Below are 15,598 nucleotides of genomic sequence, written 5' to 3'. Positions count from 1 at the left end.
GGGTTAGAGATGTTAGCTGCAGCTGTTAGTTCTCCTGATCAGCTCGTAGTGAAACCGTGTACCAGTCTCGTGGGAGAGGTGTGAGGGCCTGCCTAACCGGTCCCGGTAAGGCAAAGTCTCGCGGGGGAGCGATGTCCAGGTCTTGCAGGAATTTGCGCGGGTCTCCTCCTGGTGATAGCGTGAGCGTTTTTCCGGCTTTGAATGCTACTATTTTAAATGGATGGCCCCAGGTAAAGCGGATCTCATGCTGCCGTAAGATGTCTGTTAATGGCCTCCACTCCCGCCGTCGCTGTAGTGTGCTGGGGGCTAGATCTTGATAAAGGGAGATGGGTTTGCCCTTGTAAGTGAATTCATGGTGTCTGTTGTGTCGCAGGAGGGCCTCTTTAGTGGCGTAGTAATGGAAACATATTATAATGTCTCTTGGCACGTCAGCGTTTAGGCGCCGGGCCCGCAGAGCCCTGTGCGCCCGATCCATCGCCCACTGGGCCTTTGGTATATCCGGCAGCATTTCACTAAAGTACGCCTCTAGAAGGGGTGCAATAGGGCCTTCTTGTGGTGCTTCTGGCCAGCCCCTGATGCGAAGATTGTTCCGTCTGGAGCGGTTGGAGAGATCCTCCACTTGCATTTCCAGTTCCAGCAGGTGATGGTTTAGGGAGGTGGAGTGCTGTATGACAGAGTTATGGCCTTGTACGAGCCCCTCCATGCGCTGCTCCAGTTCCGCTGTGCGGGCGCCCAGGGCCTGGATCTCGGCTTTAATGTCCAGCGTGCTGCGGGTTATTTCGCCCGCCAAGTATGTCTTAACTTCCTTTATCTGTTGCAGGATTTGTGCGGTGTCTCCGCTGCCGCGGTCCGGGTGTCTCCCGTCCGCATCAGCGGAGGGAGAGTGGGTTTGGGAGCTTCGTGCACCCGTCCGGCGGCCATCTTGGGCGGCCTGGGTGGACCGCGAGGCCGCGAACATGTCGGCCACTGTGGGCGATGATTCGTGCGGGTCCCCTCGTTTCTTCCTGCGTGGGGTGACTCCGGTGCCTGTGTTGGGCATGTAGGTAGCTGTTTGGGGTTGCGATGCTTGTTGCAGATGCGGGATTGTGCGTGGATGCGCGGGAGCTCGCTCGTTAAGCTGCCATCTTAGTCGGCTGCTAGGCCACGCCCCCTTGAAGAACATTTTTTAGAGATTCTTTATGATATACATCTACATTTTCCCTCAAATTGTATAGAGATTCAAGGAACACTAGAGTCACCTAAATTACTTTAGCTAAATAAAGCAGTTTTAGTGTATAGATCATTCCACTGCAATTTCACTGCTCAATTCACTGTCATTTAGGAGTTAAATCACTTTGTTTCTGTTTATGCAGCCCTAGCCACACCTCCCCGGCTATGATTGACCGAGCCTGCATGAAAAAAAAAACTGGTTTCACTTTCAAACAGATGTGATTTACCTTAAATAATTGTATCTCAATCTCTAAATTGAACTTTAATCACATACAGGAGGCTCTTGCAGGGTCTAGCAAGCTATTAACATAGCAGGGGATAAGAAAATCTTAATTAAACAGAACTTGCAATAAAGAAAGCCTAAATAGGGCTCTCTTTACAGGAAGTGTTTATGGAAGGCTGTGCAAGTCACATGCAGGGAGGTGTGACTAGGGTTCATAAACAAAGGGATTTAACTCCTAAATGGCAGAGGATTGAGCAGTGAGGCTGCAGGGGCATGTTCTATACACCAAAACTGCTTCATTAAGCTAAAGTTGTTCAGGTGACTATAGTGTCCCTTTCATAGTAATTCTTAGATGCCTCCCCAATTTGTTTTGGAGAGATTACAGTTTTATTACAGAGTTTATATTTGTTAATAGGTTCACTTTTCTTTTTAAATTTTAATTTATCTGTTAATAATTTACCAGTTTTACTATTATTTAGATACCAATTTTGTTTTAATTTATCTAAATTGATTTCCATTTGTTGTTGTAGCCCTTCATTTGGTTTTGGAGATTTAGAAAGTTATTAGAGATATTTACACTTGGGTTCTGTTTATTTATTTTTTCCTGCATAGCCAGTTGTATATACAAATCTGAAAGAGGTTTTCCATTCTTTTTTTTTTAAAGATAAGATACTAATTTGATAAATAATCCACGCATATAGCATTTGAAAGTACACCAAACGACATAGGGAGCCATTTTCCCGTTGTTGTTAATGTCAGCAAAGTTTTTTGTTTTGTTTAATCAAATCTTCTGTTTGTTAGTTATGAGAACATAAGATATCATTTAATCTCCAGTTTGATTTAGAAGCATGTTCAACATTATTTTTAACTGTTAAGGAGATATGGGCATGATCTGGGGCCAATTATTGAGGAAGTGATTCTATCCAACGAATAGACCTTAGTAATAAACAAATCAATTCTTGAATAAGAAAAATGGACTTTAGAAAAAAACATATAATCCCTCTCATTAGGATGATGTACTCTCCAAACATCATACAGAGAGTTTTTTATCCATGGGATATGCTGTCTTGGGTTTAAATCCCTAGATGAAAAAAAGGGGCGGTTTCGATCCAATTTTTCATCCTGCACACTCCCCCATAATTAATATTCCTTGTAGAATTTGATTTATTCTTTTTATTAGTTTTTGAAGAAATGTGATCGGTGTTTGATTGGGACTATAGATATTAACCAATGTATATATTAGATCATTAATTTTACAAACTGAAATTAGATACCTTCTGTGACAGATCCCCTGTCCATGGATTATTGTTTTAGTTTATTCGGTTCGGTATACGAGCCGTCCCCATACAGACTGAACAGTTCATATACAGAACTATCTACCGAATGGATAGACCACCCAGAACATTTGTGTGCCGCTCATTGACTTGGCTGACCTCTTTGGCACTTTTTCGAAAACTGCAATTCCCAGCGTTCTAAGTGTTCGGCTAAGTGGCCGTTGTACGTATGGTCGAACATGAGGTGGTGGCCATTTTTACTTCACGAACGGGGCCAGCTGTGTTTGGTCGTTGAGTGTATGGAACTAAAATCGGCCACTCAACGGCGCGAACACCGCTGAGACTTCCATCCCCACACATGTTCAGTTTTATTGGATTCCCGAGAGCGACGTTCGGTAGATGTAAACTCTCGAACGAGGGGCACACGACTAACCTTCAGACGAACATATCCGTTCGATATTTTGTAACTTTTGGTATCCTCAAAAGAGACCAATTGCACAGACTGAATCCGTGGAACTCTTTTGGGCAGGCGCCTCATGTGCGGTCGGTCAAAACTATAACTTGGTGGCATTTCAACTATATTCGTGGGATCTGAGCACATTTTGGATATGTTGGGCGCTCAGATCCAAGCTATCCAGGGATATAGTATTTATGGGGGTACCATACTGTTAATTATGTGTTTTGGGGTGTTTGAGTAATGTATGTCCTGGACCTGAGAGATAATGTAATTATGTATGTACTTTTCTGCAGTCTTCTCTCAGGTCCAGTGGGGAATGCCCCTGAAATATGTAAGGAGAAACCCCTTGCATGGGGACATGCATATAAGACCAGTAGTGGCTGCCATTAAATGTTTTTCCAGCTTGTACTCCCAGAACTATGTGTCGTCTGGTTACTGGGAGGGGAAAGGGCTATTATTTAATCACTGTTCCAGTGTGGAGGATTAAACGGGAAAGTCCTTGTAAGGACTAGAGCTCTCAGGACTGAGTGTCGCCCTGTGCCTGGGGGTGTCTAGAGCAAATTTCCCATTCGGCTCCAGGAGGGAGCGGTTCCAGGACTAGAGCTCCTAAGATTGAGTGTCGTCCAGTGCCTGGGAGTTGCCAGTGCGAGTTCCCCATTCGGCTCCAGGAGAGAGTGGTTCCAGGGCCCCAGGCAAGCCACAGCGACTGTGGGCAGAAGTGCTGCGGTTAGTCCCCTGTTCAAGCTAGGAAGCGGTCCTTTGGTGTAGATACCCATCTACATCTTCTATTAGTATCTATCTCCTTGAGAATTGGCTCAAATTTTAGTTTATTAGAAATTTATATAGCTACTCACCTTTTCTTTTCTATTTACAGGGAGTGTAGAATTATTAGGCAAATGAGTATTTTGACCACATCATCCTCTTTATGCATGTTGTCTTACTCCAAGCTGTATAGGCTTGAAAGCCTACTACCAATTAAGCATATTAGGTGATGTGCATCTCTGTAATGAGAAGGGGTGTGGTCTAATGACATCAACACCCTATATCAGGTGTGCATAATTATTAGGCAACTTCCTTTCCTTTGGCAAAATGGGTCAAAAGAAGGACTTGACAGGCTCAGAAAGTCAAAAATAGTGAGATATCTTGCAGAGGGATGCAGCACTCTTAAAATTGCAAAGCTTCTGAAGCGTGATCATCGAACAATCAAGCGTTTCATTCAAAATAGTCAACAGGGTCGCAAGAAGCGTGTGGAAAAACCAAAGCGCAAAATAACTGCCCATGAACTGAGAAAAGTCAAGCGTGCAGCTGCCAAGATGCCACTTGCCACCAGTTTGCCCATATTTCAGAGCTGCAACATCACTGGAGTGCCCAAAAGCACAAGGTGTGCAATACTCAGAGACATGGCCAAGGTAAGAAAGGCTGAAAGACGACCACTACTGAACAAGACACACAAGCTGAAACGTCAAGACTGGGCCAAGAAATATCTCAAGACTGATTTTTCTAAGGTTTTATGGACTGATGAAATGAGAGTGAGTCTTGATGGGCCAGATGGATGGGCCCGTGGCTGGATTGGTAAAGGGCAGAGAGCTCCAGTCCGACTCAGACGCCAGCAAGGTGGAGGTGGAGTACTGGTTTGGGCTGGTATCATCAAAGATGAGCTTGTGGGGCCTTTTCAGGTTGAGGATGGAGTCAAGCTCAACTCCCAGTCCTACTGCCAGTTTCTGGAAGACACCTTCTTCAAGCAGTGGTACAGGAAGAAGTCTGCATCCTTCAAGAAAAACATGATTTTCATGCAGGACAATGCTCCATCACACGCGTCCAAGTACTCCACATCGTGGCTGGCAAGAAAGGGTATAAAAGAAGAAAATCTAATGACACGGCCTCCTTGTTCACCTGATCTGAACCCCATTGAGAACCTGTGGTCCATCATCAAATGTGAGATTTACAAGGAGGGAAAACAGTACACCTCTCTGAACAGTGTCTGGGAGGCGGTGACAGAATCCATGGATGGCAGGCTTTTGAGTGTCCTTGCAAAGAAAGGTGGCTATATTGGTCACTGATTTGTTTTTGTTTTGTTTTTGAATGTCAGAAATGTATATTTGTGAATGTTGAGATGTTATATTGGTTTCACTGGTAAAAATAAATAATTGAAATGGGTATATATTTGTTTTTTGTTAAGTTGCCTAATAATTATGCACAGTAATAGTCACCTGCACACACAGATATCCCCCTAAAATAGCTAAAACTAAAAACAAACTAAAAACTACTTCCAAAAATATTCAGCTTTGATATTAATGAGTTTTTTGGGTTCATTGAGAACATGGTTGTTGTTCAATAATAAAATTAATCCTCAAAAATACAACTTGCCTAATAATTCTGCACTCCCTGTATATTCGCTTGAAATACTAAATGGAATTTTGAAAATTTTCATAATTCTCAGGCAGGCTTTATCCAATGAGTCTCCTGGATATAGGCAATATCAACTTTGTTTTGACATAAAGTTTGATACAAGTATGCTTTTTTGAGTGGAGAATTAAAACCCTGGGCATTAATAGATAAAAACTTAGCTTTATCGAACTTCCCCAGCCCCGTGTAGCTATCCTAGTACAAGAATTACCCACAACTAACATTACATTTGTACCAAACATATACCACAAATAAATCTCTTGTGGAAGCAGAATTCAAATTTCTGTTATGACCTCGTGCCATCCCATTTTATCACTATTAGATCTTCCATTTAGAATTATCAAGGTTAAGTTTTTATTTATAATACATGAATGATATGGCATACCTTTGTCCTTAAATGTGATATTAGAGACTTCCATTATGTAAAATATTTAACCTCTTAAACCTATTACCAAGTGTTTATTGATGTTGTAATCTTTAACAACCCTCATGTCAACCATTATACTTAATACTATTAACCTCCTTGAGGTACCCCCAGTAATTTGGGAATAAAATTGATAGTGACTTGTGTTAAATTTGCATGTTCAAATATCTTATTTAAAATATATGTTTTAAATGTCATTTCTTATATGTGTAGTTTAACTGAATGGTTAACCAAAGTTTGATTTTATTCTGCTTTTCTTAATTTCTCCATTGCCTGGCAAGTCCCCTAAACCAGGGTATCTCTCACTCTCAGAACCATCTTCTGCTTTTTCAAATACTGCACTCCCTTCTCTTTAAACAAATGCTAAATGAAATTATATCGAGCACTAACCTAAAACCTAAAGAAGAAGAACCTGGTCATTTAACATATAACGTTATTCCAGTAGAATAGTACTACTTGATACTTAAAACACCTGTTATTTTGTGATATATATATATATATAAAATTCTAATTTACTATATATTTTTTTTCTTCTTTTTCTCTTGATAAATAGATTTTTTTTAAATCATTTGGATTCTTTCAAGAACTGAATCATGAAGCTGACTGTGTTCGTGGGTCTCCTTATTGGCCTTATTGGATTGGCACAAGGAAAAGTATACAGCAAATGTGAACTGTTCAGGATTTTCAAACAGACCGGGCTGGCTGGTTACCACGGATACAGTGCTGCTGATTGTATGTAATATAAAGACTGCAAAAGAATAACACTTACAGCTCGATTTGCTATTGCATGCTTCTTGTGTCACTACTTTGGTGGCTGCTATTTGCAAAGATTCCTGTCACTACATGCTAAAAGTAGAGATAGGTACTTTAGCAAGTATTGACTGCTTAATAAAAAACGTTGTTACAGTTATGGAGATATACTAGCCCTGTGTCTGCCTAAGACAGACCTGTGGCTTTTTGGCCTAACTAATGAATACATGTGACAGATCACCAGAGTATCACTGCCAGAGGTTCCCTTTCCCTCAATGTTTATAGCTCTCCAGAGTAACTTCAGTGATTATAGCTGTAGTAGTATAGCTTCCCCCTCCCCCCGCCCCCCAAATATATTAGACAAGTCTTAATGCTGTGAAAAGAATCCCCCGTCCAAGAACTTTGACATATGTAAGCATAGCTATTAAGGAGAAATGGCAATATTTACATTTGTCACTAAGGATGCCTCCAAGTGTTGTCAATCAGGCAGTCACTAGAGCTGTGCTTTCCAAACCAGTCCCCAAGGCACATTCAGTTGCGGAATGCTTCTCCTAGAGAAGCATAGATGGTCTGAACACGGTGAATGCCATCCATGCCTAAGGCTTATCAAAGCAAGAATGGCTGCATGAAGATTCTGCTGGAGATCTGGATAACCAGTAAGTTTTCTGAATGTAGGAAGTGCGAACGTTCAATCGAGAGTTGCACGGCAAAAGCTCTTAAAAATTTAAAAGCATTGGCTTTAGCTATTACATCCCTGTGAAAGTCATAACGTGGTGGTTCATGATGAATAGACAAAACATTAGGAAAATAATTTCTTTTTTAATTTAATAGTTTATTAGTTTTTTTCTATTTCAGTACAAAAAACACATTTAAAGGATTTGAAAAGACACATACACAAAATGATTATACAAATCTCATCTATGCGTGTTGACCACACCAACAACATATAAACATACATACATATATTTATCTCTTCTATTTCCATACAACTTGTTTGTGGATTTAAATATTTCCCTAAATCTGGATATATAATTCCCATTAATGCAATTTACAGTTATGCTTAGCGATACATTAGTTTGATCTCTCATTCCTAAGAGGGTCTTTCAAGGATCTTAACCCATTTATCCCATATTTTATATTTCTGAGTACTAATACAGAAATTAGAGGCTATCCCTCTTTCCATTTTCCATTGATTTCTAATAGCTTCCTTGATTCATTGCCATGTATCTATTGTTGTCTTTTTCCAGTTTCTAGCGATAGAAGTCTTAAAGGCCATCAGTGCATGAATCAAAAAATATTTCTTATCGTTTGTTAATTGCGGTAATTTTAAACAATAATATCTCTGGTGTCCAGTTGTATGTAATACCCAGTAATCTACTAATTTCTGCCAGAAATCGATCCCAGGCTCTCCTTATCGGTATACAATTCCACCATGTATGCATTTCATCAGCTTTTTCTGCTCCAAGATAAATTAAGAAAATTATTTAAGGGACATCCTAATGCCCAGACAAAATCTAAAACTTGCAGTCATCCATTGATCCAGTCCACACTCTTCAAAGTGTTCCCCTAATGCACAAAGTGCTACACAACATAGTGTTTCTTTGTTGCGATTAATAATGATTTTCTTAGTTTAATAAGCATACAGTCTAATAATAATTTCTTAAAGCAGGCTCCTCTGTTCAGAGCATAGCTAATCAAATAGCATGATCCAAGCCTATATGAATCCATAAAAATACAAAAATAATAAGATTTGCACCTCAGCATGACAAACAATCCCTCACGTCCTCACTTGTATCATGTGGAATGTACACACAGTGTACATTCTGACCACAGTTCAGGCCCCAAAATCATCAGCTGTAACAGTCCATCGCTCCTTTCAAATTTCCATATACAAGTATTAGTCTGCTACATTTATATGTGTTTCAGTCGAAACAGACTGCAATAAGTGAAAGTTGACTATATCCAGTAGCGAAAGTAGAAAATTCATGATATACAGAATGTAAATCAGAAGAGTAAATACAGACATGTTCACAGTACCAGGTTGCTGTCACATTATTCTGGCTTTGAATTAACAAGAGCAGCGACCTATGTGCCTTTTTATATGTTTTTGTTGTCATCTTGTTTTGCACAAATTATGCAAACCTTTTGCAAGGGCCTGAACCTAGATAAACCCTTGTCTTCTTTGGTCCCTGTCTCTTTCATGGTTTTCAATAGCCTGTAAGTGCATTGTAGTTTGTTCCTGATTATCCTGTTACTCACTTGCCTAGCCCTGACCTTGAGTTTCTGGCCTCTCTATGTACCAGACCTGGCTACTTTCCTGAACTCAAAATGTTCCAGTTCTGGTTTACCATGTACTAGACCTAGGTTGTTTCTGACCTTGAGTTACCTGTTGCTAATGCAACAGAGGGGAGGATGACGACAAGTTTTATAATGGGCTCAGCAGCCCATAGCCAAAACCTATATTTTTACTGAGGATTATTATTATTCAAAATGAAACTGTTTTAGTTTAATACAAATATATGCAAGTAGCATGGGAAAATAGGGACTTTGGGATTGTAATGGAGCTTGGTACTCAGTTAAATATATCCCTTAATATCCCAACTTTGCCAGCAGGACACCTTCAGTGATCATAGCAGCTCATCCAAACATCAGCTTAAACTTGATAAAGGTGAAAATAAAGACAATTTTTTTGGTTCAAATGCACATGTGTCTGGGAGATAACTAGATCAAGTACCGCTGATCTAATCAACCTCCAGACAACAGGGCATATTAATGAAAAATCTCCCAAAATGTACTTATAATCATCACCAAACCCAACATATGTGGTATCCCAGGACATTTAGCACCAGAGTGCCCTAACTAACAAAATCTAAAAGCCGTGATCTGTCACAGGGGGTCCGAACTACCTCTGATTACATTTTTGTCTGGTTGTGTAAAAGTTCCTGTACGCTCTGCAGTTCCACAGAGTTTCCAGGTTTGGCCCAGTCAAGTGCATGGATCCCCTCCCAATCGATTAATCTGTGGAAGTCTGGTCTGTGTAGACCAACCTGGATTTCCTAGTCATCCCGTGACCCCAATAAGCTCAGGCTGACTTAGACATGATAGGGGACCGTAAAGCTTATAAAGGCAGTTCCCCATAAATCTGTCATGGCCCCTTTCCCAAACTCAAACCTACCCCCATGTGTCCCTATTCTCAGGATATTGCCCTGACACAAACACACATTAAAACTCAACCCTGTGTACCTGGCCAATGGTAATTCCTGTCAAATGGATCAATATGGGCAGTATTATTTCTATATCACCACTCTATGTAATACTTTATTGATCAATGGTAGAATGACCTATATGTCCAGTTCTAGGTGAAACATTCAAACATTAAGAATTAACAGTAACAACTAGATTTGTGCAAAAATTAGCTTGAGCTGGTTCATCCAAATTAAATTGCTTTTAATCCACACCCAAATTAATTAATCCATCTGCAATTGATTTGTGGAGTCTACTTTAATAAATAAGATTCCACTGGTGAACCCCGGGTGGATCAATTATTTTGGTGTATATTAAAAGGAATTTGATTTGGAAAAACCAGCACAAATTGATTTTGCACAAGAATAGAACAACTGCTTGTATTTGTGACCACAAAGTAAAAAATGAAAACAGTTCCTCATGGACTTATTGCTTCTGTATTTATTTTGAAATACATTTTCTTAACTGTGAGGTTTGTTTGGTTTTTTCAAACAGGGATATGCCTTGCCAGGTATGAAAGTAACTACAATACTGCAGCAGTAAACAACAATGGCCCAAGTCGCGATTATGGAATCTTTCAGATCAACAGCAAATGGTGGTGTAACGATGGGAAGACGTCAGGAGGCAAAAACGCATGTCGTATAAGTTGTCAAAGTGGGTATTCTGATATGTTATATACCATATTTGATTTTAAATAGAAAATGATATTCATTACAATGAGCGGTATTTTTATTCTATTTTGATTATAATTTTTACTATGCTTCCCTCTCTGTATACTATATGATTATTCCAACAATTATATTCAAAATCTTTTATTTCCTTTATAAAGACAAATTCACAGTGTTGGATTATTTTCATTTTTTTCTCCAATAATCTGATTTATTATCAAATTGTATATACAATCTCTTATTATGTTCATCTTCTAGGTAAACAAACAAAACTGTACCTCGCTGGGCAGGGGAGTTGTAATCACTCCTGGAGTGAGTTACTGAAAAGCTACAGATTTCTTTAATTTTTAGCCTCAAGTCCCCTGTAGTAGTGAGAGAAAAATAACAGCTCCAGTTGCATCAATTTGAGTTTCTTGGCAGTATCATGAGTTTCCATTGCTTTGCAGAAGCACCCAAAAATCCAAGTTTTAGTCATTGTTATCATCAATCTTCTTGATTGAAATCTGGAGAATTAATACAGTTATTAGATTTAATGGTCTTTCACGTTTTTAATTAGTTCCAATAGAACTTTATGCAGTTTTAGGTCGCCAGCAACATTGTCCCCAGCAGTGCTGGACTGGGATTTGTGCATTTAAAGGTAGAGGAGCTTAATAAGAAGGCGCATGCTTTGTCTTCACCAATGACAAACACCCCAAATGGACATGTGCAGAGCTCTACTGGAGTGCATTTGCATGGGAAAAATGCACTGTGTTTGATTAGCAAAATGCAAGTGCATTTAATGCCCCAAATATATCATGGATCTTGACAAAGGTCCTGTTTTGGTCCAAAATGTTGCTAGGTCCACATCAGTAGAATCAAGCTTTCTGTTATCTATTCTGGTGTCTGTTTAGGTCTGTGAGTTACTTTGTTCATTTGAAAGAATATCGAGGGTAGGTTGCGACATTGCTCTCTGAGTTACTTATTATAGAGGGCCATTTCTCATCTGACATTGCACATTTATTAAATGACATGCTTGCATTGCAATTGTGGGTGATTTGTCTTTGCTGTCCCTAAAAGTGATACACCAGAGGGCAAAAACAGGACAATTCCAATGCATAGTGCTGTGGGTAATTACATCAGCCACAACATTAAACCATTGACAGGTGAAGTGGACAACATTGATTAAATTGTTACAATGAAACCTGTCAACGGGTGGGATATATTAGGCAGCAAGTAAATAGATATTTTGTGAAAATCATGTATTGGAAGCTGGACAAATGGGCAAGAGAAAATATCTGAGTGACCTTGACAAAGGCCAGATACTGATGACACGTCTTGTGGGGTGTTTTCGATATGCAATGGTTAGTACATACCAAAAATGGTGCAAGGAAGGTATAGGGACCGAGCAACACCCAATCAAAGATTCACCAGGTTGTGGCACAGTTCCGATCCATTGAGTAGTTGATTCAGGCTATCCCTTGGTCAGGGCTTGGTGTGAGAATGTGTCCAGTTGATCCCCAGAGTTTATTCAGCACCAGCCATATGGAGGCATTCCTGCATGGTAGGATTGAAGGAGCAGTTTTTTACAATTGTGTACAAATGCAGAAAGAAAAGTCCTGCGCTCAACTCCCATCACTACTGGGCGGCTGCAATGACTACAGTACACATCAGCCCCAATACATAGTAAAAACCAAAGAAAAACATGTTACTTGCGCTCTATCCTTTATCCCTATGTATTTTTAAAACAAATGGAGGTCTTTTAGTTACCTCCAATGGCCATGAGAGGATTGAGCCCACCTGCCACATCAAGGCAGACCCCCCCTAGGTGGGTCCTAACTCCAACCATTCACCTTGCTTCCTTGAGCCTCTGGCAAAAATCTCTAATGAGACAGAAAGGGGTATTTTTTATATACACCCCTACACATTATTAACCCTTAATAGGGAACACATGGGATGGGCGGCTGCATTGTAACAAGGCTGAGTAATACAAAAATTGGATACAAATGCAGAAAGAAAAGTCCTGCGCTCAACTCCCATCACTACTGGGCGGCTGCAATGACTACAGTACACATCAGCCCCAATACATAGTAAAAACCAAAGAAAAACATGTTACTTGCGCTCTATCCTTTATCCCTATGTATTTTTAAAACAAATGGAGGTCTTTTAGTTACCTCCAATGGCCATGAGAGGATTGAGCCCACCTGCCACATCAAGGCAGACCCCCCCTAGGTGGGTCCTAACTCCAACCATTCACCTTGCTTCATTGAGCCTCTGGCAAAAATCTCTAATGAGACAGAAAGGGGTATTTTTTATATACACCCCTACACATTATTAACCCTTAATAGGGAACACATGGGATGGGCGGCTGCATTGTAACAAGGCTGAGTAATACAAAAATTGGATACAAATGCAGAAAGAAAAGTCCTGCGCTCAACTCCCATCACTACTGGGCGGCTGCAATGACTACAGTACACATCAGCCCCAATACATAGTAAAAACCAAAGAAAAACATGTTACTTGCGCTCTATCCTTTATCCCTATGTATTTTTAAAACAAATGGAGGTCTTTTAGTTACCTCCAATGGCCATGAGAGGATTGAGCCCACCTGCCACATCAAGGCAGACCCCCCCTAGGTGGGTCCTAACTCCAACCATTCACCTTGCTTCCTTGAGCCTCTGGCAAAAATCTCTAATGAGACAGAAAGGGGTATTTTTTATATACACCCCTACACATTATTAACCCTTAATAGGGAACACATGGGATGGGCGGCTGCATTGTAACAAGGCTGAGTAATACAAAAATTGGATACAAATGCAGAAAGAAAAGTCCTGCGCTCAACTCCCATCACTACTGGGCGGCTGCAATGACTACAGTACACATCAGCCCCAATACATAGTAAAAACCAAAGAAAAACATGTTACTTGCGCTCTATCCTTTATCCCTATGTATTTTTAAAACAAATGGAGGTCTTTTAGTTACCTCCAATGGCCATGAGAGGATTGAGCCCACCTGCCACATCAAGGCAGACCCCCCCTAGGTGGGTCCTAACTCCAACTATTCACCTTGCTTCCTTGAGCCTCTGGCAAAAATCTCTAATGAGACAGAAAGGGGTATTTTTTATATACACCCCTACACATTATTAACCCTTAATAGGGAACACATGGGATGGGCGGCTGCATTGTAACAAGGCTGAGTAATAACTAAAAGACCTCCATTTGTTTTAAAAATACATAGGGATAAAGGATAGAGCGCAAGTAACATGTTTTTCTTTGGTTTTTACTATGTATTGGGGCTGATGTGTACTGTAGTCATTGCAGCCGCCCAGTAGTGATGGGAGTTGAGCGCAGGACTTTTCTTTCTGCATTTGTATCCAATTTTTGTATTACTCAGCCTTGTTACAATGCAGCCGCCCATCCCATGTGTTCCCTATTAAGGGTTAATAATGTGTAGGGGTGTATATAAAAAATACCCCTTTCTGTCTCATTAGAGATTTTTGCCAGAGGCTCAAGGAAGCAAGGTGAATGGTTGGAGTTAGGACCCACCTAGGGGGGGTCTGCCTTGATGTGGCAGGTGGGCTCAATCCTCTCATGGCCATTGGAGGTAACTAAAAGACCTCCATTTGTTTTAAAAATACATAGGGATAAAGGATAGAGCGCAAGTAACATGTTTTTCTTTGGTTTTTACAATTGTGTATTTGGCTCACTGACCCAGCAGATTAAGTGTTCTGTTAATAAATCACCTAATGAGATTAAAGTCTGCAAACTTCTTAATTTCTTACAGTAATGATAGATTCCTTTTAAGTCTTTACTTTTGTTTTTAAAACAATCAAATATTTTGTTCTATCAACCAGGTCTTTTGAATGATAACATCTATGATGACATTGAATGTGCTAAGAGAGTTGTGAGAGATCCCAATGGCATATCAGCTTGGTAAGACCTTGTTTTATTCTTTATTTTCAATAAAAACAAATTTCTAAAAAAAAAATAGTTACCTTTATTACCACTAAAATTTGTGTCCCTCTTTGTGTATATGATATTGGGAGGACTATTCATAGAATGACATATTTTGATCCAAATTGTGATTCTTTTCATTTTTAGGGTTGCTTGGAGAAACCACTGCAAGGGAAGAAATTTGAGTCAATTTACTGCTGGATGCTAAAGTCAAGACTGTCAAGAAATTCAAAAGAGCATATAATCTGCTTATAATTTACTCCTGCTTATTATTATTCAAAGAAAAGAAACGCATGGTTACCATGTCTAGAATGACTGGAAAGCCACACAAAAAACTTCAATTAGCACCCTTGGCGAGACAATGGGTTCTTGTAAAGTTCAGCATTTATTGATAAATTTAGCCATGGAAACTCAGAAAATAGGAGGGGGGTGGAGGGAGAGAGAGGGTGCAAACATTGCTTATGTCATACAACTGTTTCTTAAACGATCAAGTCAAACACCATAATCGCTACAGTGCCCTGGAATCCATCATTGGATAGTTAAACTGTTTTAGAACTGTTTGAGTTCTTAACTACAATTGGTGCTACTCCCCTCCTCAGCTAGATTGTTTCTGGAAACATTTGTCTAATTGATCATACTTTCTATCTCTTTTTGCTTAAAATAAAATCAAGCTTTATTACACTTTATCTTGTCAATTTATTAATATTTTTTTTCAAGGACTGGCAACAAAATCATTCCTGTTATATCAGTGCTACAAGAGTGTCTATTACATAAAGAGTTTTATAGGTGTTGTGCTACCTAATTCTTTTTCATTAAACCCTACATTTACAACGTTATTTAATAATGTAAGAATTCATAGAGAATTCAAAGCGCTACGGAATCTGTTGGCGCTATATAAATGGCAATAATAATAATAATAATAATAATAATGTACTAGTTTCATATAGTTATTGGTACTTGCATGTGTTGCTGGATTTTCGCCACATTGCTCCTTGACCGCCCCAATTGTCGAGAG

General features: G+C 39.7%; 1 protein-coding gene across 1 annotated transcript; it reads left to right on the top strand.

The window, feature by feature from the left end:
• The first annotated feature begins 6,573 nt into the window (after positions 1-6,573).
• On the top strand, positions 6,574-14,962 carry LOC134601262 (lysozyme C-1-like). Its single transcript, XM_063445732.1, has 4 exons — positions 6,574-6,725; positions 10,482-10,640; positions 14,484-14,562; positions 14,731-14,962. The coding sequence occupies exons 1-4, from the start codon at positions 6,587-6,589 to the stop codon at positions 14,789-14,791; spliced, it is 438 nt and encodes a 145-aa protein (XP_063301802.1). The 5' UTR covers positions 6,574-6,586; the 3' UTR covers positions 14,792-14,962.
• Positions 14,963-15,598: the final 636 nt, after the last annotated feature.

This window comes from Pelobates fuscus, chromosome 3 (assembly GCF_036172605.1).
Source record: "Pelobates fuscus isolate aPelFus1 chromosome 3, aPelFus1.pri, whole genome shotgun sequence".
Classification (NCBI taxonomy): Eukaryota; Metazoa; Chordata; class Amphibia; order Anura; family Pelobatidae; genus Pelobates; species Pelobates fuscus.
This window is presented reverse-complemented; position numbering and strand designations above follow the sequence as displayed.

Coding starts and splice junctions, on each gene's coding strand:
- LOC134601262 (XM_063445732.1), top strand. CDS start 6,587: ATGAAGCTGACTGTGTTCGTGGGTCTCCTTATTGGCCTTATTGGATTG. Junction 6,726..10,481: donor CGGATACAGTGCTGCTGATT/GTATGTAATATA, acceptor TTTTTCAAACAG/GGATATGCCTTGCCAGGTAT. Junction 10,641..14,483: donor ATGTCGTATAAGTTGTCAAA/GTGGGTATTCTG, acceptor TCTATCAACCAG/GTCTTTTGAATGATAACATC.